The sequence below is a fragment of the Heteronotia binoei genome, chromosome 2 (genome assembly GCF_032191835.1).
Source record: "Heteronotia binoei isolate CCM8104 ecotype False Entrance Well chromosome 2, APGP_CSIRO_Hbin_v1, whole genome shotgun sequence".
NCBI lineage: Eukaryota > Metazoa > Chordata > Lepidosauria > Squamata > Gekkonidae > Heteronotia > Heteronotia binoei.
The window spans coordinates 16,312,171-16,335,227 of record NC_083224.1 but is presented as its reverse complement, the minus strand read 5'-3'; the positions used below and the strand labels follow the sequence as shown (position 1 = coordinate 16,335,227).

At 49.5% G+C, this 23,057-nt stretch overlaps 1 protein-coding gene across 7 annotated transcripts in view; it reads right to left on the bottom strand.

The window, feature by feature from the left end:
* The window catches only part of MYT1 (myelin transcription factor 1), a 315,691-nt gene that overhangs the window by 86,757 nt on the left and 205,877 nt on the right, over nt 1-23,057 (bottom strand). For 3 of the 7 annotated variants that reach the window (XM_060230612.1, XM_060230611.1, XM_060230614.1), the window contains exons 5-7: nt 19,094-19,207; nt 14,283-14,497; nt 9,936-10,141 (exon numbers count right to left, since the gene is read on the bottom strand). In XM_060230612.1, the coding sequence (XP_060086595.1) occupies nt 9,936-10,141; nt 14,283-14,497; nt 19,094-19,207 (535 nt within the window). The remainder of the gene's footprint in view (nt 1-9,935; nt 10,142-14,282; nt 14,498-19,093; nt 19,208-23,057) is intronic. The other 4 variants (XM_060230617.1, XM_060230615.1, XM_060230613.1 and 1 more) reach the window with 3 other exon arrangements.

Genomic DNA, 23,057 nt, shown 5'->3' with positions numbered 1-23,057 from the left:
TCCAGCAGGACTCTTCTTATATTCTTATGTTAAGTGAGTAGTTCTCTTGGGACCAGTGCTCCTGTCTCTCCCTGTGTAGTATACGGGACTGTGCAAGTTGATTTGTTTCATTTTATTTGTTACTGACTTCATCTATAGTCTCACTGGATATCAAAATTCACTACAAGCAAACAGCAAGGATCTCCTACTACGGATGCCATGAAGAACATAAGAAGATAGTAATCTCTTTTCTAATCTGAAAAGTCTCAGACTCTTCAGCCTTTCCTCACAGGGAAGGGGCTCCAAACTCTTAATCATCTGGGTATACCCTCCCATGTACTTTTCCCACCTCTGCAATGTCCTGTTTGAGATACGGTGGCCAGAACTGCATGCAGTATTCTAAATGAGGCCACCCCATAGATCAGGGGTGGCCAAACTGTGGCTCAGAAGCCACTTGTGGCTCTTTCACACATATTTTGTGACTCTCAAAGCCCCCACCATCCCATTGGCTGGATTGGAAAAGGCATTTCTCTCTTTAAATCACTTTGCCTAGCCAAGCCAGCCAGCGACATAGACAATGCATTTAAAGTTAAAGTTGCTTTCTATACACCTCTCCCTCCCCATCTACCCATCTATTTTCCTTCCTTCCTTCCTTCCTTCCTTCCTTCCTTCCTTCCTTCCTTCCTTCCTTCCTTCCTTCCTTCCTTCCTTCCTTCCTTCCTTCCTTCCTTCCTGCATCTGACAAGACATTCATGTTTTGTGGCTCTCAAACATCTGACATTTATTATATGTGCCTCTTACGTTAAGCAAATTTGGCCACTTCTGCCACAGATCTATACAGGTGCATTACAATATTGGTTGTTTAATTCTCAATCCCTTTCCTAATACTTCCTAAAATAGAGTTTGCCTTTTTCATGGCTGCAAAACGCTGGGTTGACATTAAGCTATCCAGTATGACCCCTGGTTGTGATGGGGTACTCCCCACCCCAAGCACCCATTGCTCTCCCCCCTACCCTGCCCCAGCGCTCCATATGCAGCAGGAGAAAACAAGAAAACATGAACTGCAGTGGTGTGAGTGTGATGATGTCACTTCTGGGGAAAACTCAAAAGTGATGGTACGTAGATCTAGGAATCTCTGAAAACTCAGTGGTTTTATCCCAAATAAACTTTGTGATAGACAGCCAACCTGTCCCTTATCCAAACAACTTCCTGATCTGCGAGCCAGTTTGGTGTAGTGGTGAAGTGTGTGGACTCTTATCTGGGAGAACCAGGTTTGATTCCCCGCTCCTCCACTTGCAGCTGCTGGAATGGCCTTGGGTCAGCCGTAGCTCTGGCAGAGGTTTTCCTTGAAAGAGCAGCTGCTGGGAGAGCCCTCTCCAGCCCCACCCACCTTACAGGGTGTCTGTTGTGGGGGAGGAAGGGAAAGGAGATTGTAAGCCGCTCTGAGACTCTGAGATTTGGAGTGGAGGGTGGGATATAAATCCAATATCATCTTCTTCTTAGCTGGAAGCTGTGATGTACCCTCTCTTCCTTTGTAGAAGAAGAAGAATTGAAGATTTATACCCCACCCTTCTCTCTGAATCAGAGACTCAGAGCGGCTTACAATCCCCTATATCTTCTCCCCCCACAACAGACACCCTGTGAGGTGGGTGGGGCTGAGAGGACTCTCACAGCAGCTGCCCTTTCAAGGACAGAGTCTCAGAGCGGCTTACAATCTCCTATACCTTTTCCCTCCACAACAGACAGCCTGTGACTGAGGTAGGTGGGGCTGAGAGAACTCACTTGCATGAGTGTTCAAGACCAGTGAATGGCTCACGAACCCATAGAGGCTGAAGACAGCAGCTAACTAGGGCCACCATTTGGAACCTATTACAAAACTCATGCCAACATCTGTACCATTAGAATGCAAATAAAGACACTTCAGATACTCCTAGAGTTTCTTCCTGGTAGAGCTAGGGTTGCCAACTTCTGCTTGGAAAGTTCCTGGGGATTTGGGGGCAGTGCCTGCAGAGGGCAGGTCAGTGGGGTCACGATGCCATGCCACCTCTAAAGCTGTCGTTTCCTCCGGGGGCCTTGATCTCTGCAGGCTGGAGGTCAGTTGTAGAATCGTAGAGTTGGAAGGAACTTCCAGGGCCATCTAGTCCAACTCCCTGCACAATGCAGGAAACTCACAAACACCTCCCCCTAAATTCACAGGATCGTCATTGCTGTCAGATGGCCATCTAGCCTCTGTTTAAAAACCTCCAAGGAAGGAGAGCCCACCACCTCCCAAGGAGGAAGACTGTTCCACTAAGGAACCGCTCTAATGGTCAGGAAGTTCTTCCTAATAGAATCATAGAGTTGGAAGGGACCTCTAGGGCCATCTAGTCCAACCCCCTGCACAATGCAGGAAACTCACAAACACCTCCCCCTAAATTCACAGGATCGTCATTGCTGTCAGATGGCCACCTAGCCTCTGTTTAAAAACCTCCAAGGAAGGAGAGCCCACCACCTCCCGAGGGAGCCTGTTCCACTGAGGAACCGCTCTAACAGTCAGGAAGTTCTTCCTAATGTTTAGTTAGAAACTCTTTTGATTTCAACCTGTGGGTTCTGATCCTACCTTCTGAGGCAACAGAAAATGATTCTGCACCATCCTCTGTATGACAGCCCTTCAAGCACGTAGAATAATAGAATCACAGAGTTGGAAGGTAATTGTAATTCCAGGAGAAATCAAGGTCCCCTCTGGAGGTTAGCAGCTCTAGTTAGAAGTATTTGGTTGGCAACTGCTGTTTCATGGCAACTGCTCTGGGCCCGTAGAATGCTGTCCCCAAGGATATGGGGTGGGCCTTCAGGCTGACCTCTTTTTGCAAATGGTGTAAGAATTAGAGCTGCCAACCTCCTGGCCGAGCCTGGAGATGTCCCAGAATTACAGCTGCAATCTAGATCAGTTTCCCTGGGAGAAAATGGCAACGATGGAAAGTCTACGCTAACATGACCCTGCCCATAAAAAAAAGATTAAAACAAAAGATAAAGGAGATTGTAAGCCGCTCCGAGACTCTGATTCAGAGAGAAGGGTGGGGTATAAACCTCCTTCTCTCCCCCAAAATCCACCACCACCAGGATCTGCCCTCAAATCTCCAGGAATTTCCCAACCTGAAGTTGTCAACCAGGGCCAGATTAACAATTAGGCAAAATAGGCACTGGCCTAAGGGGCCCCATGCCTTTAGGGGCCCCAAGCTGACTCCCCCCCCCTGTTTCCCCCCCCTGCTTGCAGCCTTTCCAGCCTGCACGCACAGCCAGCCACTGAGCCGCTCTTTGCTGGACTTGCCTGGTGCGGCTGCTGCTGGCGTCATTGCCAAGTTTGCCTCTCTCTGCCTCTCCCCCCACAGTCTTGTCAAAGGGGCTTTTGGGAAGGTGCCTGCACACTGCAGCGGGGGCCACAGGTGGTGGGGTGGGCGCTCCGACTCTGAGATAATTTGCAAGGGGACCCCAAGATTTTGACTGCCTAGGGGCCTCCACAAGGTTTAATCCCGCCCTGTTGTCAACCCTCGTTTCCTTATTTATTCAACCGGGCCTTGGGGGGCAACTAAGGACCTCGTGGGGTTTCACACCATAGAAAGCGTCGGGGAGGGGGGGGGAGTCCTTTTTCATTTTCTCACCGACTTCGTTTATAGCCTGGCTTTCTCATTGCATCTTGTGGCAGATTCAACTTGAAAACAATGCCTATTGAATGCCAATTATACGAAATGAAGCTATTTTTTGCAGAATTGGACGGCTCTGCTTTCATTGTACTGTTTGCCGGTTTATCTGTCTCTTGCAAAGGGCTCGGAGACTTGCCAAGAACGGTGGGGGGAAATGCGGGTTATATGATGATACGGTAATATACGATGATAGGATAAGATACAAAATACAGCGCAAGTCTCCTTTAAAAAATCCCCCTTGGTGATACTTTATCTTCTAGCAGAGGCTTGAATATTTCCTAATTGCCTCCCCGTAAACGTGATTTTATGTTTAATTGCAGAATATTATCAGGGCAGGTCTGTTTGACGTAAAGTTCCCAGCGCTGGGTTGTGGAATTCATAGAGACTGCTGGGGGTGGAACCTGGGGTGGGCGGGGCTTGGGGAGGGGAGCCACCTTATTGGGCCATACTGATCAGCCAGTTTGGCGTAGTGGTTAAGTGTACATCCCATACTGATCAGCCATGCCTAACCGACCAGCCAATTTGGTGTAGCGGTTAAGTGCGCGGACTCTTATCTGGGAGAACCGGGTTTGATTCCCCCCCCTCCTCCACTTGCAGCTGCTGGAATGGCCTTGGGTCAGCCATCGCTCCTGCAGGAGTTGTCTTTGAAAGGGCAGCTGCTGTGAGAGCTCTCTCAGCCCCACCCACCTCACAGGGTGTCTGTTGTGGGGGAGGAAGGTAAAGGAGACTGTAAGCCTCTATGAGATTCTGATTCAGAGAGAAGGGCGGGGTATAAATCTGTGGCCTTCTTCTCCTTCCTCCAAAGCTGTAATTTTCTCCAGGGGGACTGATCTCTGTAGTCTGGACAAGGGATTGCTAGTCCCCGGGTGGGAGTGGGGGATCCTCCAATGTCATGGGCTCCTATTTGGCACTGGCCAGCTGGCTGGGGAGGGGGAAGCCCCCCCCTCCAGCCGCAACTCTGCATGACGTCCCCGACGTGATGACATCACACAGAAGTGGCGACCTCAAGCCAGTGATGTCACATGGCAATGCTCCGGTATTTGGGCAAAACTCTATGGCTCGAGCCCAGTTTTACCACAGAGTCTGTCCCCCAAACCAAAGCATCCCTGCTCAATGTCCCTGGCATGATGATGTCACTTCCATGTGATGTCATGATGTCACACACACACACACACCCCACTCCCAGAAAGCTCACTCTGATCTCCCGGGGTTGTAAGGTAACCTTATCTGGAGATCAGTTGTACTTCTGGGAGATCTGCAGACCCTACCTGGAAGTTGGCAACCCTAATTTGACACAGGCTTTCTTGACCTAAAGTTCTTTGGCACTGAACTGATGTGGTGTGGAACTGTTTCCTGTGGCCCAGGAAGATAGGACCAGAACCAATGGAGTTTCCGACTCAACATTAGGAAGAACTTTCTGACCGTTAGAGCGGTTCCTCAGTGGAACAGGCTTCCTCGGGAGATGGTGGGCTCTCCTTCCTTGGAGGTTTTTAAACAGAGGCTAGATGGCCATCTGACAGCAATGAAGATCCTGTGAATTTAGGGGGAGGGATTTGTGAGCCCCGTGGCGCAGAGTGGTAAAGCTGCAGTGCTGCAGTTGGAGCCCTCTGGTCACGACCTGAGTTCGATCCCAGTGGAAGCTGGTTCAGGTAGCCGGCTCTAGGTTGACTCAGCCTTCCATCCTTCTGAGGTCGGTAAAATGAGTACCCAGCTTGCTGGGGGGAAAAGCGTAGATGACCGGGGAAGGCAATGGCAAACCACCCCGTAAAAAGTCTGACATGAAAACGTTGTGAAAGCAACGTCACCCCAGAGTCGAAAACGACTGGTGATTACCTTTATTTGTGAGTTTCCTGCATTGTGCAGGGGGTTGGACTAGATGACCCTGGAGGTCCCTTCTACGATTTTATGAAGCTCAAGCAAAAGCTGCATGAGAGTTCCGAGGTCAAGCTGCTTCCAATTTATAGGGACTCTATGGATTTAGGACCTCCAAAGAAGAAGATATTGGATTTATATCCCGTCCTCCACTCTGAAGAGTCTCAGAGCAGCTCACAATCTCCTTTATCTCCCTCCCCCACAACAGACACCCTGTGAGGTGGGTGGGGCTGGAGGGGGCTCTCACAGCAGCTGCCCTTTCAACGACAACCTCTGCCAGAGCTATGGCTGACCCAAGGCCATTCCAGCAGGTGCAAGTGGAGAAGTGGGGAATCAAACCCGGTTCTCCCAGATAAGAGTCTGCACACTTAACCACTACACCAAACTGTCTTTCATTATCATAAATAGCCTTGCTCAGGTCTTGCAAACGGAGGGCTGTGGCTTCCTTTGTTACCCTCCCCTCCAGTTTCTGTCAACCTGCAATAAACAGCAAATAGGGTTGGCCAGGTCTGGCTCAGGAAATATCTGGGGACTTTGGGGGTGGAGCCAAGAACAAAGTTGTGACAAGTACAACTGAACTCCAAAGGGAGTTCTGGCTATCGCATTGAATGAGATTGCACTCCTTTTAAATCCCTCCATTGCGAATAATGAAGGATGGTGGCACGTTTGTTTGGGGCTCACGGAATTGGACCCCCGGTCCAATCTTTTTGAAACTCGGGAGCGTTTTGAGGAGAGGCACCAGATGATATGCGGGAAATTTGGCGCCTCTGCCTCAAAAAGCAGCCTCCCCTCAGAGCCCCAGATTCCCACAGAACAAGTCTCCTTAATTCAGCATGAATGCAAAGGGAAAAAAAATAATGCTACAAACAGTACCGCTGAAAAACAATGCAAATGCTTCCATCCTAATATAATTTTAAACCAGTGTATACAACGTCTTCATACCTTCCCTCCAATTTCCCCCCCCCCCAATTGCAGTTCATTACAAAACACATCAGTTGCTTCCACAGTTTCCAACAGAGGGGTCAGTGGTCTTCAACAGTCCCTTGCTTCAGTAAATAAAAGTTCATCATGCAGTCCATGAAAAGTTCAAGTAGGAAGGACCAGGAAATCCTTACAGCCTTCAGAAGACGTCCCCTCTGGATTTCAAGACTTGCCCCAACCATCCATCATCGTCCGCCGATTTCTCTTCCACAAGAGGGATCAAGGGGCAAGAGAGACGGCCTGCTGTCCCCCGTCACGCCCCGCCGTGGCTCCTACTCCCCTGGTGGCCTGGCTTGGACCTGGGCCCATTTAGGCTTCCCGGAGGTCTCAGAATGTGGGAGGACAGAGCTGGGTTACTTCACCCTTCTGTGCTCCTGTCCTCCCTGGCTGAACGTGAGTCAACAGTGTGATGCGGTGGCTAAAAAGGCAAATGCAATTTTGGGCTGTATCAACAGAAGTCTAGTGTCCAGATCATGTGAAGTGATGGCATCGCTTTACTCTGCTCTGGTAAGACCTCACCTGGAGGATTGTGTTCAGTTATGGGCACTACATTTTAAGAAGGATATAGACAAGCTGGAACGGGTCCAGAGGAGGGCGATGAAAATGGTGAGGGGTCTGGAGACCAAGTCCTATGAGGAAAGGCTGAAGGAACCGGGCGTGTTTAGCCTGGAGAGGAGATGGCTGAGAGGTGATATGATCACCATCTTCAAGTGCTTGAAGGGCTGTCTTATAGAGAATGGTGTGGAATTGTTTTCTATGGCTCCAGAAGGAAGAGGTTGAAATTAAATCAAAAGAGTTTCCGGCTCAACATTAGGAAGAACTTCCTGACTGTTAGAGCGGCTCAACCACTCCTCCCTAGCCTGGGGTTGGGCACGCCGGTTCCCTGCTCTAGCGGGCGTGTTGGGCTGACGGGCTGTGTCAGGCAGCCACGAGGTATGGTGGGGCACCGGTGGGTGCGGGGAAGGGGGCTTCCGGTGGAGTTCTGTCTCAGTCGGGCGGTGCGGGGGTGGGGGACCCGGCGGAAGGTCCACTGATCCCTCTGTTGGAAACTGTGGAAGCAATTGATGTGTTTTGTAATGAACTGCAATTGGAAAAAAATAATTGGAGGGAAGGTATGAGGACATCGTATACACTGGTTTAAAATGATATTAGAATGGAAGCATTTGCATTGTTTTTCAGCGGTACTGTTTGTAGCATTATTTTATTCATTTGCATTCATGCTGAAACCCTTTCTTCTGTGGTAATCTGCAGTTGGGGGCAGGAGGTCACCTGGTCTGGAAGCCCCCTCCCCCCGCTTCAGGGTTATCAGAAAGTGGAGAATAAAGGAGACTTGTTCTGTGGGGCTCTGAGGCGCCAAATTTCCCGCATATCATCTGGTGCCTCTCCTCAAAACACTCCCGAGTTTAAATTGGAATGTTTTAAAGTTAATTGTTGATTTTAAATATATGTAGAACCTATTGTATGGATTGATATGTTGTTAGCCACCCTGAGCCTCCTTCGGCAGGGAGGGCGGGATATAAATAAAATGTTTATTATTATTATTATTATTATTATTCCTCAGTGGAACAGGCTTACTTGGGAGGTGGTGAGCTCTCCTTCCTTGGAGGTTTTTGAACAGAGGCTAGATGGCCATCTGACAGCAATGAAGATCCTGGGAATTTAGGGGGAGGCGTTTGTGAGTCTCCTGCATTGTGCAGGGGGTTGGGACTTGATGACCCTAGAGGTCCCTTCCAACTCTATGATTCTATGTAAGGATTTCCTGTTCCAACGGATGTGTTTTGTAATGAATTGTAATTGAAGGGAAGGTATGAAGACATATATGTATAACCTATTGTATGGATTGATATGTTGTTAGCCGCCCTGAGCCTGCTTCGGCGGGGAGGGCGGGATATAAATAAAATGTCATTATTATTATTATTCCTCAGTGGAACAGGCTTACTTGGGAGGTGGTGAGCTCTCCTTCCTTGGAGGTTTTTGAACAGAGGCTAGATGGCCATCTGACAGCAATGAAGATCCTGTAAATTTAGGGGGAGGCGTTTGTGAGTTTCCTGCATTGTGCAGGGGGTTGGACTTGATGACCCTAGAGGTCCCTTCCAACTCTATAATTCTATGTAAGGATTTCCTGTTCCAACGGATGTGTTTTGTAAGGAATTGTAATTGAAGGGAAGGTATGAAGACATGGTATACACTGGTTTAAAATTATATCAGGATTGAAGCATTTGCATTGTTTTTCAGCAGTACTGTTTGTAGCAGTATTTTTTTGTTTTTGTTTCCCAACTGCAAATTGGCAACCCTAAAAGTAAATAATAATAACTTGTATCCTGGAAACCTTGTTGGTCAGATGCTACTGAACTCAAATTAAGCTGCCCCCTCCTGAACCATCTTCTTGTGTGGAAGTCTCCCTCCCTGCATCAAAAAGAAGCGTCAATTTTCTCTCTCCTTTTAACTGAATGGGAAGCACTCCTGTACCGGAGATCACAGAAGTGCTTGCATTAGAGCAATGTCTACAGCAACAGCTGGAGGCAGGCAATGGGTTTTAACATCGGAAAAGTACCTTGAAAGAGGCTTTGATTCTTCCAGAGTGCACTCACAGTTCTTATGCCGGAATACAAACGCACGCTTGCCTTTCTCCTGCTTATTTTGTCTCACTGTAAGAGCCAGTCAAACAGATCGCTGCTGGTTATGAAATACAGCAATCTGTGATACCTGTCTACCGGGGGAGGGGGCGGAAATGGATGAAGTGTACATACCTGTCATGATCCTAGGCTGAGTGCGGCCTACAGGCTCCGGGGAAGCCTGTGTCGGAGTAGGCAGATGGCCTACGTTTCTCAGGATCCCGTCTGTCCCTCTGATTGGGTGAAAGCAGTTTTGGAGGGAAAACTGGCCTAGAGGGGTGGAAGCCAGTTTGGTGTAGTGGTTAAGTGCGTGGACTCTTATCTGGGAGAGCCGGGTTTGAATCCCCACTTCTCCACACGGCGTCTGCTGATGTGACCTTGAGTCAGTCACAAGTTCTCACAGAGCTCTTCTGCTCAAGAGCAGTTCTGGAAGAGCTCTTTCAGCTCCACCTACTTCATAAGGGTGTCTGTTGTGGGAAGGGAAGGGAAAGGCGATTGTAAGCCGCTCTGAGACTCCTTTGGGTAGAAGAAGATGAAGAAGATATTGGATTTATATCCTGCCCTTTCTAGGACAACCTCTGCCAGAGCTATGGCTGACCCAAAGCCATGCTAATAGGTGCAAGTGGAGGAGTATCTTACCTTGAAAGTTCTCCAGGGTCACTGTATGTCAGTTGCGACTAGATGGGACTTTATACACACGCATCCTGTCATTAACTCACTTGGAACGTTCAAGTTCACAGAGCACAGAAATCATCAAACTGGCCAACCCCCTCCTCCAAAACCTGAAGTGAGGTGAAACAGGCCTGACCTTGCTGGGGAGATCCTGTTGCTTGGTGCTGAGATTCTCCGGCATTTCCCAGCAGCGGGTGGAGAGGTTCAAGATGGCGGTGGCCGCCATGTGCGCCGCCTCGGCATCGTGGGAGTAGTCAAAGCCTGTGGACGAAGACGAAGTGCTCTTCACGTAACTGCTCGAGGGACTGTGGCCGGGGGAAGAGGCCTTTGGAAAAGGTTTGGCTGCAGAGAGGGAGGAACACAGGGGGATGGTGACGCACGGCGGCAGCAGGAGGACCCGTCGGCAAGTCAATCAGTCCTGGGAACTCGATTTCGGAGCCAAGGACATCCGTTCAGATTTTGGTTTGAAACAAACACACGGGTCTGCCTTATGCTGACTCAGACCCTCAGTCTGTCAAGGTCAGTATTGTCTACTCAGACTGGGAGGGGCTCTCCATAAGAAGAGAAGCCATGTTGGGTCAGGCCAGTGGCCCTTCCAGCCCAACAAAGTCACACAGTGGCCAAAGAAAAAAACAAGGTCCATCAGTGGGGCCAGGACTCTAGAAGTCCTCCAACTGTGGCCCCCCAAGCACCCAGAATATAGAGCATCACTGCCTCAGATATAAGAACATAAGAGAAGCCATGTTGAGTCAGGCCAATGACCCATCCAGTCCAACACTCTGTGTCACACAGTGGACAAAACCCAGGTGCCATCAGGAGGTCCATCAGGGGCCAGGACACTAGAAGCCCTCCCAGTGTTGCCCCCCCACAAGCACCAAGAATACAGAGCATCACTGCCCTAGGCAGAGAGTTCCAACAATACCCTGTGGCTAATAGCCACTGATGGACCTCTGCTCCTTATGTTCATCCAATACCCTGTTGAAGCCGGCTATGCTTGCATTCACCGACACCTCCTGTGGCAGTAGGATTGCCAAGTCCACTTCAAGAAATATCTGGGGACTTTGGGGGTGGAGCCGGGAGCAAGGTTGTGACCAGCATAATCGAACTCCAAAGGGAATTTTGGCCATCACATTTAAAGGGACCGCACGCCTTTTATATGCCTTCCCTCAACTGGAAATAATGAAGGGTAGGGGCTCCTTTTTTCGGGGCTCATAGAATTGAACCCCCGGTCCAATCCTTTTGAAACGTGGACGGTTTTTAGGGGAGAGGCACTGGATGCTATGTTGAAAATATCGTGCTTCTACCTCAAAAAACAGCCCCCCCCAGAGCCCCACATCCCTACGGATCAATTCTCCATTCTACCCTATAGGAATCGGTCTCTATAGGGGATAACGGAGTGCCCAGCAGACATTCCCCCCCTTGCTTTCTGATGACCCTGAAGCGGGGGGAGGGCCTCCAAATCGGGGGATCCCCTTTCCCCACCTGGGGATTGGCAACCCTATGTGGCAGTGAATTTCATGGGTTAATCTCCCTTTGGGTGAAGAAATATTTCCTTTTATCCGTTCTAACCCGACTGCTCAGCAATTTCATGGAACGTCCACGAGTTCTCGTATTGTGAGAAAGGGAGAAAAGGACTTCTTTCTCTGCCTTCTCTATCCCAAGCATAATCTTGTGAACCTCCAGAGGCGGAGGCCTTGCTCATCGCCTACTACCCAGTCCTTTGAACTGGAGATGCCGGGGATTGAACCTGGGTCTTTCTGAATGCCAAGCATAACTCTTATCACTGAGCTACAGCTGCTCCCCAAGTGGGGTGTGGGAGGGATAGAGACCCAGCGAGGTCTGAAGGCCCGCTCTGGAATACATGCAAGGTTAAATTGTAAAGAAAAGCCACCGGTTTTAGGAACGATTCTTGTAAAATTGGAACTATGCAGCAAAGACTTGCCACCCACACTGTTTTTTTGCTTTGACGTAAAGGGACTGATGCTTTTGGCCTGGCTGTCTAATCTATAGGCCCATTTAACTGTGAAACAGGGCTTTTTTGTTGTTGCAGGGGCTCCTTTACATATTAGGCCACACCCTCCCGATGTAGCCAATCCTCCAAGAGCTTACAGGGCTCTTCTTACAGGGCCTACTGTAAGCTCCAGGAGGATTGGCTACATCAGCGGGGTGTGGCCTAATAGGCAAAGGAGTTCCTGCTACAAGGCCTGCTGTGAACCAAAGTGGGTATTACATTTGGCCAATGTCAGGTGGGGCATAGGGCCACCGGGTCTCTTGCTACAGAGGAAGACCACCACCTGAGAACCCTCTGAATCCAGCTGCCACTCAGTAGGCCGGAGGAGGAAAAGATGTTGGGGAAAATAAAAACACCGCTTGATGTCATAACATCATTTCTGTCCAAACCCGGAAGTGATGTCATGGTGCTCTAGGTTTCAGAAGAAACCCTGTGGTAAAACCGTAGAGCGGGGGTATCAGACATGTGGCCCGTGGGCCGGATTAGGCTTCTGGAAGGCTCCTATCAGGCCCGCAATCAACTCACTGTCATCTGCTGCCTTCTCTCTCTCTCTTGCTTTCTTCTGCATCATAGCTTGCTTTGCCAGGCTTGTTCAGTCACGCAGGAGTTACAGAGCAAAGCCTTCATTTTCTCCATTGGCTGAGGCTCTTCCCTTGGGGAAGAAGGGGGGCGGGGTTAAGGGAAAGTGCTTTCTGTGCTATGTGCTATAGCAATGTCTGTGTTGTTATGTTTATGAAGGACACAGACAAACACAATTGTGAGAAAGGGAGAAAAGTACTTCTTTCTCTACCTTCTCCATCCCATGCATAATCTTGTAAACCTCTATCTTGTCACCCCACAGTCGACGTTTCTCCAAGCTAAAGAGCCCCAAGCGTTTTAACCTTTCTTCATAGGGAAAGTGTTCCAAACCTTTAATCATTCCAGTTGCCCTTTGCTGCACTTTTTCCAATGCTACTTTTTGATTTACTGACATGCATTACAGAAATCTCATGGTCAATGCTTTGAGCCTAAGATCTGGAGGAAAATATGAAACGGCTGGGCATTGCGAGCTTTTGTACATAAGATGCTTCATGTGCTGTTCAGCTAATGGAGAAAATAGAGGCTTTGCTCTGTAGCTTGACTGAGCAAGCCTGGCAAAGCAAGCTGTGATGCAGAAGGAAGTAAGAGAGGGAGAAGGAAGCAGATGACAGTGAGTTGCTCACGGGCCTGATAGGAGCCCTCTAGGGACCTGATGTGGTCTCTGGGCCGCATGGTTGACACCCCTGCCCTGGAGTGGCTGTCCATCATTGTAGACAACATTGACCTTGACAGACGGATGGCTTGACTTAGCAGAAGGCAGCTTCATGCATGTGACACACAATCCCAGCCAGAAGTCAGCAGAACAAACATGTGAACCAATGAAATGCACCTACAAAGAAATGAGCAGATGGGGTGCTGGACAGAGCTAGAAATGCGTGAGCTGGCCTGCTAATGTGAGAGGTTTACCCACTAAGTGAATTCATCACCAGCTTCCCAGAAAAGCACAACCTTTTTCTAAGCACCCCTAGGGAATTCCACAAATGGGGAAGAAGGAATGAGGCAAAGGGTTACCAGCTGTAGGTTGGAAATACCTGGAGATTTTGGGAGCGGAGCCTCAGGAGCAGTACCGGCCCGACACCACATTATTATTATTTTATTATTGTTATTACCTTTTATTTATACCCCGCTCTCTCCGCAAGCGGACTCAGGGCGGCTAACAGTTCAAAATTTCAGACAATAAATACAATTAAACGATCGAACTTCAAACAATAAACACTATTAAAACATTTTTCAACATTTTTAAACCATTTTTAAACCATTTTACAGTTAAATAACTACCTAGGCAGGGTTGTCCTTTACTAACAGTTAAACCCGTAGTAGTTCCAATATCTCAGTAGTGTAGGTGGCAGTCCTCTCCCGGTTCAAGTGCCAAAAGCCTGTCGGAATAACTCGGTTTTGCAAGCCCTGCAGGATTGAGAGAGGTCCCGCAAGGCCCTTATGGCCTCTGGAAGTGCATTCCATATTTCAGGTGCTGCCACTGAGAAGGCCCTGGACCGTGTAGAGCACAGCCTGGCCTCCCTTGGTCCGGGGATGGACAGTAGATGTTGCGTCCCTGAACGCAGTGCTCTCTGGGGAACATGTGGAGAAAGGCGGTCCCGAAGACAGATAGGCCCCCGATCATGGCGCCCTAGGCCAACTCGCTGCCTGCCGCCACCCTCCACAGTGCCCCCCGCACCTCCCTCCACGGCTCTGCGCCCCCCGGAATTTTCCAACCTGGAGCTGGCAAGCCTACCCCATATCCCCCATCAGTGGCCAGGGGGAACCGGTGAACGTACTTCCCAGGCTGTCAAATTGCTCAGCAGGTGAGCAATCGCCGTACAAAAAGCAAGCACAAGAAGCAAAACACAACGCCAGGACATTCCAAAGCCCCCTCCACGACCAGCCCCGACTTACATTTAAAGGCTTTAGGTGAGGTTTCGCTAGTCTGAATCTTTGGGGCAAGCATGCGTTTGCCAAAAACCTGAGCATCAAAACTTGCATAATCGAAGGTGACCTTGGAGTACTTCTCCAGCTCCTTGGCCAGGTTGGCCCTTGGCGTGGTGGGAACCATATTCGGCCTGTAACTCCCATACTGAGGCACCTCCAGTTGCTTCACAAAGCACATAGGCCTGAGGAGGAGGAGGAGGAAATTAAAAATAAATAAATCAACAACACTTTCCTAAAATGTTTTCTATTCTAGATCGGTTGTAATTCTGAGAGAACTCCAGGCCCCACTCTGAGGTTGGTAACTTTACTTGAATTGGGCCTCCGTAGTAGGGTCACCAAGTCTAATCCAAGAAATATCTGGGGACTTTGGGGGTGGAGCCAGGAGACATTAGGGGTGGAGCCAAGGTCAAGGCTTTGACGAGCATAATTGAACTCCAAAGGGAGTTCTGGCCATCACATTTCAAGGGACCTTTTCAATTCCTTCCTTCCATAGGAAATAACGAAGGATAGGGGCACCTTCTTTTGGGGCTCATAGAATTGGACCCCCTGGTCCAATCTTTTTGAAACTTGGGGGGTATTTTGGGGAGAGGCACTAGATGCTATACTGAAAATGTGGTGCATGTAACCCAAAAAACAGCCCCTCCAGAGCCCCAGATACCCACAGATCAATTCTCCATGATTTCTATGGGAATAAATCTCCATAGGGAAGAACAGAGTTCCCAGCAGACATTTCCCTCCCCTCCCCCCGCTTTCTGACGACCCTGAAGTGGGGGGAGGGCCTCCAACCCAGGGGATCCCCTGTCCCCACCTGGGGATTGGCAACCCTACTCCATAATCCTACTCCTCTGACCGTGATAGGGATGCCAGGTCTGTGTTGGAAAATACCTGGAGACTTTGGGGGTGGATCTGGGAGAGGGCGGGGTTTGAGGAAGGGAGGGGCCTCAGCATGGGACAATGCCTAGAGCAGGTGTGACCAACGGTAGCTCTCCAGATTTTTTTTGCCTACAACTCCCATCAGCCCCAGCCAGCATGGCCAATGGCTGGGGCTGATGGGAGTTGTAGGCAAAAAAAATCTGGAGAGCTACCGTTGGCAACCCCTGCCATAGAGTTCCCCCTTCAAAGCAGCCATTTTCTCCAGGGGAGCTGATCTCTGTGGTCTGGTAGGGTTGCCTTGCCAGGTCTGTGTTGGAAAATACCTGGAGACTTTGGGGGTGGACCAGGGAGAGGGCGGGGTTTGGGGGAGGGGAGAGGCCTCAGGAGGGTTCAATGCCATAGAGTCCACCCTTCAAAGCAGCCGTTTTATCTAGGGGAGCTGATCTCTGTAGTCTGGTAGGGTTCCCTTGCCAGATCTGTGTTGGAAAATACCTGGAGGCTTTTTGGATGGATTCAGGAGAGGGTGAGGTTTGGGGAGGGGAGGGGCTTTGGCATGGTACAATGCCATAAATCCACCCTTCAAAGCAGCCAATGGCCCATCCAGTCCAACACTCTGTGTCACACAGTGGCCAAAAGCCATTATGAGGTCCACAACTCCAAAAGCCCTCCCACTGTTGCCCCCCCCCCACAAGCACCAAGAAGACAGAGCATCCCTGCCCCAGACATAAGAACAGAAGAGAAGCCATGTTGGATCAGGCCAATGGCCCACCCAGTCCAACACTCTGTGGCAAAAATGACCAAAAAACCCCAGGTGCCACCAGGAGATCCACCAGCGGGACCAGGACACTAGAAGCCCTCCCACTGTGGGAACAAATTCCTTCTGTGTACTGAAGGGGTACAATTTCATAAATGCACTTCCCCCAAATTAGGGTTGCCAACACAGGGTTGGGAAATAAAGAGGGTGGAGCCTGAGGAGGGCCAGGTTTGAGGGGGGAAGGGATCTCATTGGTGTGTAACCCCCCCAGGGGTGGAATTCTAGCAGGAGCTCCTTTGCATAGGAGGCCACACACCCGTGCTGTAGCCAATCTTCCAGGAGCTTACAAAAAAGAGCCTTGCAAATCCTCCCAAGAGCTTACAAAAAAGAGCCTTGTATGCTCTCGGAGGATTGGCTACATCAGGGGTGTGTGGCCTCATATGCAAAGGAGCTCCTGCTAGAATTCCACCCCTGGTAATCCCATAAAGTCCACCCTCTGAAGCAGTCGTTTCCTCCAGGGGAGGTGATCTTTGTTGCTTGGAGATCAGCAGAGCTTTTTTGGGGAAGCAGAAAAAGCCTAGCTGGAACTCATTTGCATATTAGGCAACACCCCCTCGATGGCACCATTGTTTCACGCTGGGCTTTTGTGTAGGAAAAGCCCAGCAGGATCTCATTTGTACATTAGGCCACATCTCCTGGCGCCAAGCCAGCCGGAACTGCGTTCCTGCTCAAAAAAAAGCCCTGGAGATCAGTCATAATTCCAGAAGATGCCTAGCCCCACTCGGAGACTTGCAGTTCTACTCCAAATGCATCAGAGGTGGCTTTCTAGTCCGGGGGTGGGGGGGTGGGGTGGGGGGGAGGAACGGCACAATCCGCAGTCAGTAGATGCACTGGGAGGAATGGAGAAGTGGCTTGTTAAGCCATCTGATCCTTAGGAAGTTGGCTGCAAAGGCCGCAGTCTGTGATGCCGGCAGATGTAAAGGATGTGTTGACATATTACAGGAAATGAAGAATTGGACGGCGGCCTTCCCGTCCCTTCCCCCTGCCAATAATGTTAATATAATGGCAGTAAGTCACTGGCTGCTTGTGTTGCAGCGGCCGACTGCGCTGTTAAAAGCCCCTTTGGCCTGTTGGCTCGGTATCAATTGGTGCAACAAAATCCAGCCGTTGTCCTGCGTGACCCGCCTGAGAGCGTCAATTAAATTGCAGCCATCGGGGAAAGACATTTGACAGGAAAGGAAAGCATCGGCAGGAGCGAGCGACGCCAGATCGGGCCACCGTCCTGGCTAAATGCTCTTCTCCCGGATTTTTTAAAAATTGTATTTCTTATTTTATTTTATTATATTTATATCCCGCCATCCCCTGATGGGCTCAACAGTTAAAATAACACGGGATTAAATCGGTACGATAAAACCCTTGAAACATCTCAGACGTATACAGTTCTAATCCTTAGATGGCATTATTATTAGTTCTGGATGAGCGCTATTTACCAGGATGTTATTGGACGCCGTTAGCCCATTACATTTCTGTTTGGGTTGGGTTAGGATATCAGTGCTGTGGGCTGGTGAAGTAGAGGTTAAAAGCCTGTTTAAAGCGTTCCGACTTACAGGCCATGAGGAAGTGTGGCAAGTCCTGCGGAGCCCTGATGTTTTCAGGGAGAACATGTGTCCCTTTGGGATCGCCTTTTCCATCATCATCATCATCATCATCATCATCATCATCATCATCATCATCATCATCATCATCATCATCATCATCAAATTTTATTTGTATCCCGCCCTCCCCGCCGAAGCAGGCTCAGGGCAGCTAACAGCAAGAATTCAATACATACATTGTACAATATTAACGTTTTAACTACAATGAATTAAAATCCATTAAAATTCTAAAAACAATAAAATCAATATTTTTGTGCTATTACCCAGATGGCAAGTTTCACTTAGCAGTTCTGCTCAGCGAAGGCCATTCGGAACAAGGTGGTCTTGCAGGCCCTGCGGAACTGTTCAAAGTCCCGCAGGGCCCGCATCTCTTCTGGAAGCTGATTCCACAGCTGTGGCGCCATGACAGAGAAAGCCCGAGTACGGGTACTCTGGAGTTTTGCCTCTTTTGGCCCGGGGATAGTCAGCAGGTTCTTCCCTGCTGACCTCAGTGCTCTCTGGGGTTCGTGCGGGGAGCGACGGTCCCTCAGGTAGGCAGGTCCTCGGCCATATAGGGCTTTAAAGGTAATGACCAGCACTTTGTAACGACTCCGGTATATAACTGGCAGCCGGTGCAGTTCACGCAGCCCCAGCTGTATGTGCTCCCACTTCCCCATACGCACGCCAGAGAGCACTACATTCAGGGTCTCCAAATCCCCTTAAGATCCCTGGATCGAAAGAAGCTCGATTGACCAGCACTAGAGCCAAAGCGTTCTCGGTAATAGCCCCCACTTTGTGCAATGCCTTCCCCCAAAACATCAGGGAACTGCCACAGTTCCGCAGGGCCTGTAAAACCGAACTATTCAAACCTGCCTTTACTGGTTAGGGGGAGGGGGCTATCACCTTCAGCACCGACAATCTCACTGAACTAATATAATGGAAATCAGAAGCTTGCCATCTTGGATTTTTTTTTTAATACGTATGGAAATGTTTGGAATGTATTTCATTTGAATAGGTTTGTAAATCACGAATGTTTTAAAACTGTTGTTAGCTGCCCTGAGCCTGTTGGGGGAGGGCGGGATCTAAATCTGATAAATAAATAAATTCCAGCGGGTAGGGGCTGCCGCCAAAAAGGCTCTCCATCTGGTGGTGGGCAGCTGAACATCCTTTGGCCCGGGGATGATCAGGAGATTTTGTGAACTTGATCATAGTGCTCTCTAAGGCTCAGATGGGGAAAGGTGGTCCCAGAGGTAGACAGCTCCCAGGCCATATAAGGCTTTAAAGGTCATAACCAGCACCTTGAAGCGAACCCGGAACGCCACAGGCAACCAGTGCAACAATTCCAGCATAGGTTGGATGCGCTCCTGTAAAGTTTGCTCCAACAACAACCTGGCCACCGCGTTTTGCACCAGTCGCAGCTTCCGCATTTGTGTCAAGGGGCAGCAGATGTGAAGGTTGTTATTGGGGGGAGGAGAGACTCATGTATCGAAGGCCTGTTTCATTCCATCTCCATTTACCTGAGTATCCGATCAGAATTTGAGCTATTCTTTGATGGGTCGCCGGTGGGCGGCTGCTGCTTCTCGTGAGATTTGGCTAGTTTCTCAGCAGCGGCGATAGGGCACCCTGATAAACTGCCGGAAGACGGTAGCAGCAAACCAAGAGAGAGGAGAAGAACCGAAAGACAGAAAAATTAGCGCAGTGATAATAAATATTGATATAACACTTCTGAGTGTTTGAAGTCCTGTGCACTGTAATCCTTACCATATCCCTGCAGTGTTAGTCACGGAGTTATCTCAGTGACTTGGGGACCAGGCTAGCCTGATCTTATCAGGTCTCAGGAAGTTGGTTGGGTCTTGGATGGGAAACTGCCATGGAAGTCCAGGGTTGCTATGCAGAGGCAGGCAATGGTGAACCAGGAGGCAACATCAGGGAACGGTCTTGGCCTCTATGCCCTGTTGTTGGCCACTGTGTGAGACAGGATGCTGGACTAGATGGGCCACTGGTCTGATCCAGCAGGGCTCTTCTGATGTTCTTATGAAGGCCTCGGCCTCTATGCCCTGTGGTTGGCCCTACAGAAGAACTGGTTGGCCACTGTGTGAGACAGGATGCTGGACTAGATGGGCCACTGGTCTGATCCAGCAGGGCTCTTCTGATGTTCTTATGAAGGCCTCGGCCTCTCTGCCCTGTTGTTGGCCCTACAGAAGAACTGGTTGGCCACTGTGTGAGACAGGATGCTGGACTAAATGGACCACTGGTCTGATCCAGCAGGGCTCTTCTGATGTTCTTATGAAGGCCTTGGCCTCTCTGCCCTGTTGTTGGCCCTACAGAAGAACTGGTTGGCCACTGTGTGAGACAGGATGCTGGACTAGATGGGCCACTGGTCTGATCCAACAGTGCTCTTCTGATGTTCTTATGAAGGTCTCGGCCTCTCTGCCCTCTTGTTGGCCCTCCATAGGAACTGGTTGGCCACTGTGTGAGATGGGATGCTGGACTAGATGGGCCACTGGTCTGATCCTGCGGGCTGTTCTACTTAAACCACTTTTACTTGTCCCACCTTGAAAACCCTGTGGGGTTGCCGTAAACTGGCACGGACTTGATGCACCTTCCACCACCACCACCGCACTTGGGAGTACTAAGAAGTTTGCCTAAAGCTGCCTCACGACAGAGGTGAGATTCACCTAGACATATCTCAACGCCACTTCACCACATCAGCTGTCGTTGAAACACAAGTTAAAGATGTAAGAACATCAGAGAAGCCATGTTGGATCACACAAATGGCCCATCTAGTCCAACACTCAGTGTCACTCAGTGGCCCAAACCCAGAGGCCATCGGGAGGTCCACCAGTGGGGCCAGAAGCCCTCTTACTGTTGCCCCCACAAGCAACAAGAATACAGAGCATTGCTGCCCCAGACATAAGAACATAAGGGAAGCCATATTGGAATAGGCCCATGGCCCATTCAGTCCCACACTCTCTGGCACACAGTAGCCAAAACCCAGGTACCATTAGAGGGTCTACCACTGGGGCCAGAACTCTAGAAGTCCTCCCACTGTTGTCCCCCAAGCACCAAGAATACAGAGCATTACTACCCCAGACAGAGTGTTCCACCTATACCTTGTGGCATTCACTGCCACAGGAGGTGGTGGCAGCTACAAGCATAGCTTCAAGAGGGGATTGGTTAAGCATATGGAGCAGAGGTCCATCAGTGGGTACAGAGCCAGTTTGCTGTAGTGGTTAAGTGCGCGGACTCTTATCTGGGAGAACCGGGTTTGATTACCCACTCCTCCATTTGCAGCTGCTGGAATGGCCTTGGGTTAGCCATAGCTCTAGCAGAGGTTGTCCTTGAAAGGGCAGCTGCTGTGAGAGCCCTCTCAGCCCCACCCACCTCACAGGGTGTCTGTTGTGGTGGGAGAAGATATAGGAGATTGTAAGCTGCTCTGAGTCTCTGATTCAGAGAGACGGGTGGGATATAAATCTGCAATTCTTCTTCTTCTAGCCACAATGTATTGTTGGAATTCTCTGTCTGGGGCAGTGATGCTCTGTATTCTTGGTGTTTGGTGGGGAGCACAGTGGGAGGGCTTCTAGTGTTCTGGCCTCACTGGTGGACCTCCTGATGGCAGCTGGGATTTTTTGGTCACTGTATGACACAGAGTGTTGAACTGGATGGGCCACTGGCCTGATCCAACATGGCTTCTCTTATGTTCTTGCGGCTTATAGCCACTTGTGATCCTGCCTCCCCTATATATATTTTTTGTATTTATATGTGCATGCGTGAGTTTGTGTACCTGGAATTCATAGCGACCTCGGGTGACTGACCTTTACTGGGGGCCTGGAGGATATTCAGAGAGGTGGCTGAATGAAGCCCGCCCCTGCCCGCCTGAATGCTGGCATTCCAGGGAGGTCTCCCATCCAAGTACTTGCCGGAGATGGCCCTGTTTAACGTCCAAGACCTGATGAGATTGGGCTTGTCTGGGCTGTGCAGGTCAGAGCCTGTCTCCCCCGTATTGAATCAGCACCCCAAAAGAAAACTGGAATTACCCTGGCACGGCAAGCTGTGTGGTTGCTGACACTGAGAAAGCCAACATCGGCTGTGTCGGGGAACTTAATTTTCTCTTTCCGTGACTTGCGAGCTAGCGTTTAAAGCCAAATTGGTCTCCTCAATTAACTGAGCAAATCTATCTGATTTTTCTTCCGGCTCCTAGTCTGAGTTTATGAGGAAGGCCAGATCAATTTCTTTTCACGGTCTCGACACAAACAATGAATAAGGAATCAAGCAGATTTGCTAACCTCGTGCCTGCCGAAGTATTAATAACGCTTACAGCTCTGCCTACTCAGGTCTAGTAAATTTACTTTGAAATCAGACTGTTAGCCACAGTACCCTTTAAAAAATAAGCCATTGCTATTTCTGGGTTATTACACTCATAGTTATTTTTATCATTTAAAAGAAAGCGGCTATGTATAAGAGATGAAAAAATAGGGCCAGTCCCAAATGGTTTTCATACAGAACCTAAAACGTACAGAACACAATGACAAATCACTACTTTTTAATTTTTGCTGGGGGTAGGTTGCATTAGAACATAAGACTATAAGACAGGGGTGGCCAATGGTAGCTCTCCAGATGTTTTTTTGGCTACAACTCCCATCAGACCCAGCCATTGGCCATGGTGGCTGGGGCTGATGGGAGTTGTAGGCAAAACACATCTGGAGAGCTACCGTTGGCCACCCCTGCTATAAGAGAAGCCATGTTGGATCAGGCCAATGGCCCATCCAGTCCAACACTCTGTGTCACACAGTGGCAAAAAACCCAAGTGCCATCAGAAGGTCTATCAGTGGGGCCAGGACACTAGAAGCCCTCCCACTGTTGCCCCCCCCCCCAAGCACCAAGAATACAGAGCATCACTGCCCAAGACAGAGAGTTCCAACAGTACGCTGCGGCTAATAGCCACTGATGGACTTCTGCTCCATATGTTTATCCAGTCCCCTCTTGAAGCTGTTTATGCTTGCAGCTGCCACCACCTCCAGTGGCAGTGAATTCCACATGTTAATCACCCTTGGGGTGAAGAAGTATTTCCTTTTATCCATTCTAACCTGACTGCTCAGCAATTTCATGGAGTGCCCACAAGTTCTCGCATTGTGAAAAAGCGAGAAAAATCCTTCTTTCTCTACCTTCTCTATCCCATGCATAATCTTGTAAACCTCTATCATGTCACCCCTCAGTTGACGTTTCTCCAAGCTCAAGAGCCCCAAGCACTTTAACCTTTTTTTCATAGGGAAAGTGCTCCAACCGTTTAATCATCCTAGTTGCCCTTTTCTGGACTTTCCCCAATGCTATATTATCTTTATTTGAGGTGCAGTGGCTAGAATTGTACACAGTACTCCAAAGGAGGCCACACGATCGATTTATACAAGGGCATTATGATACTTCAGAAACCAGCATGGCAAGCCCAAAGTGTTAGTAGGTAATGTGGTCAGGTGGTCAGTT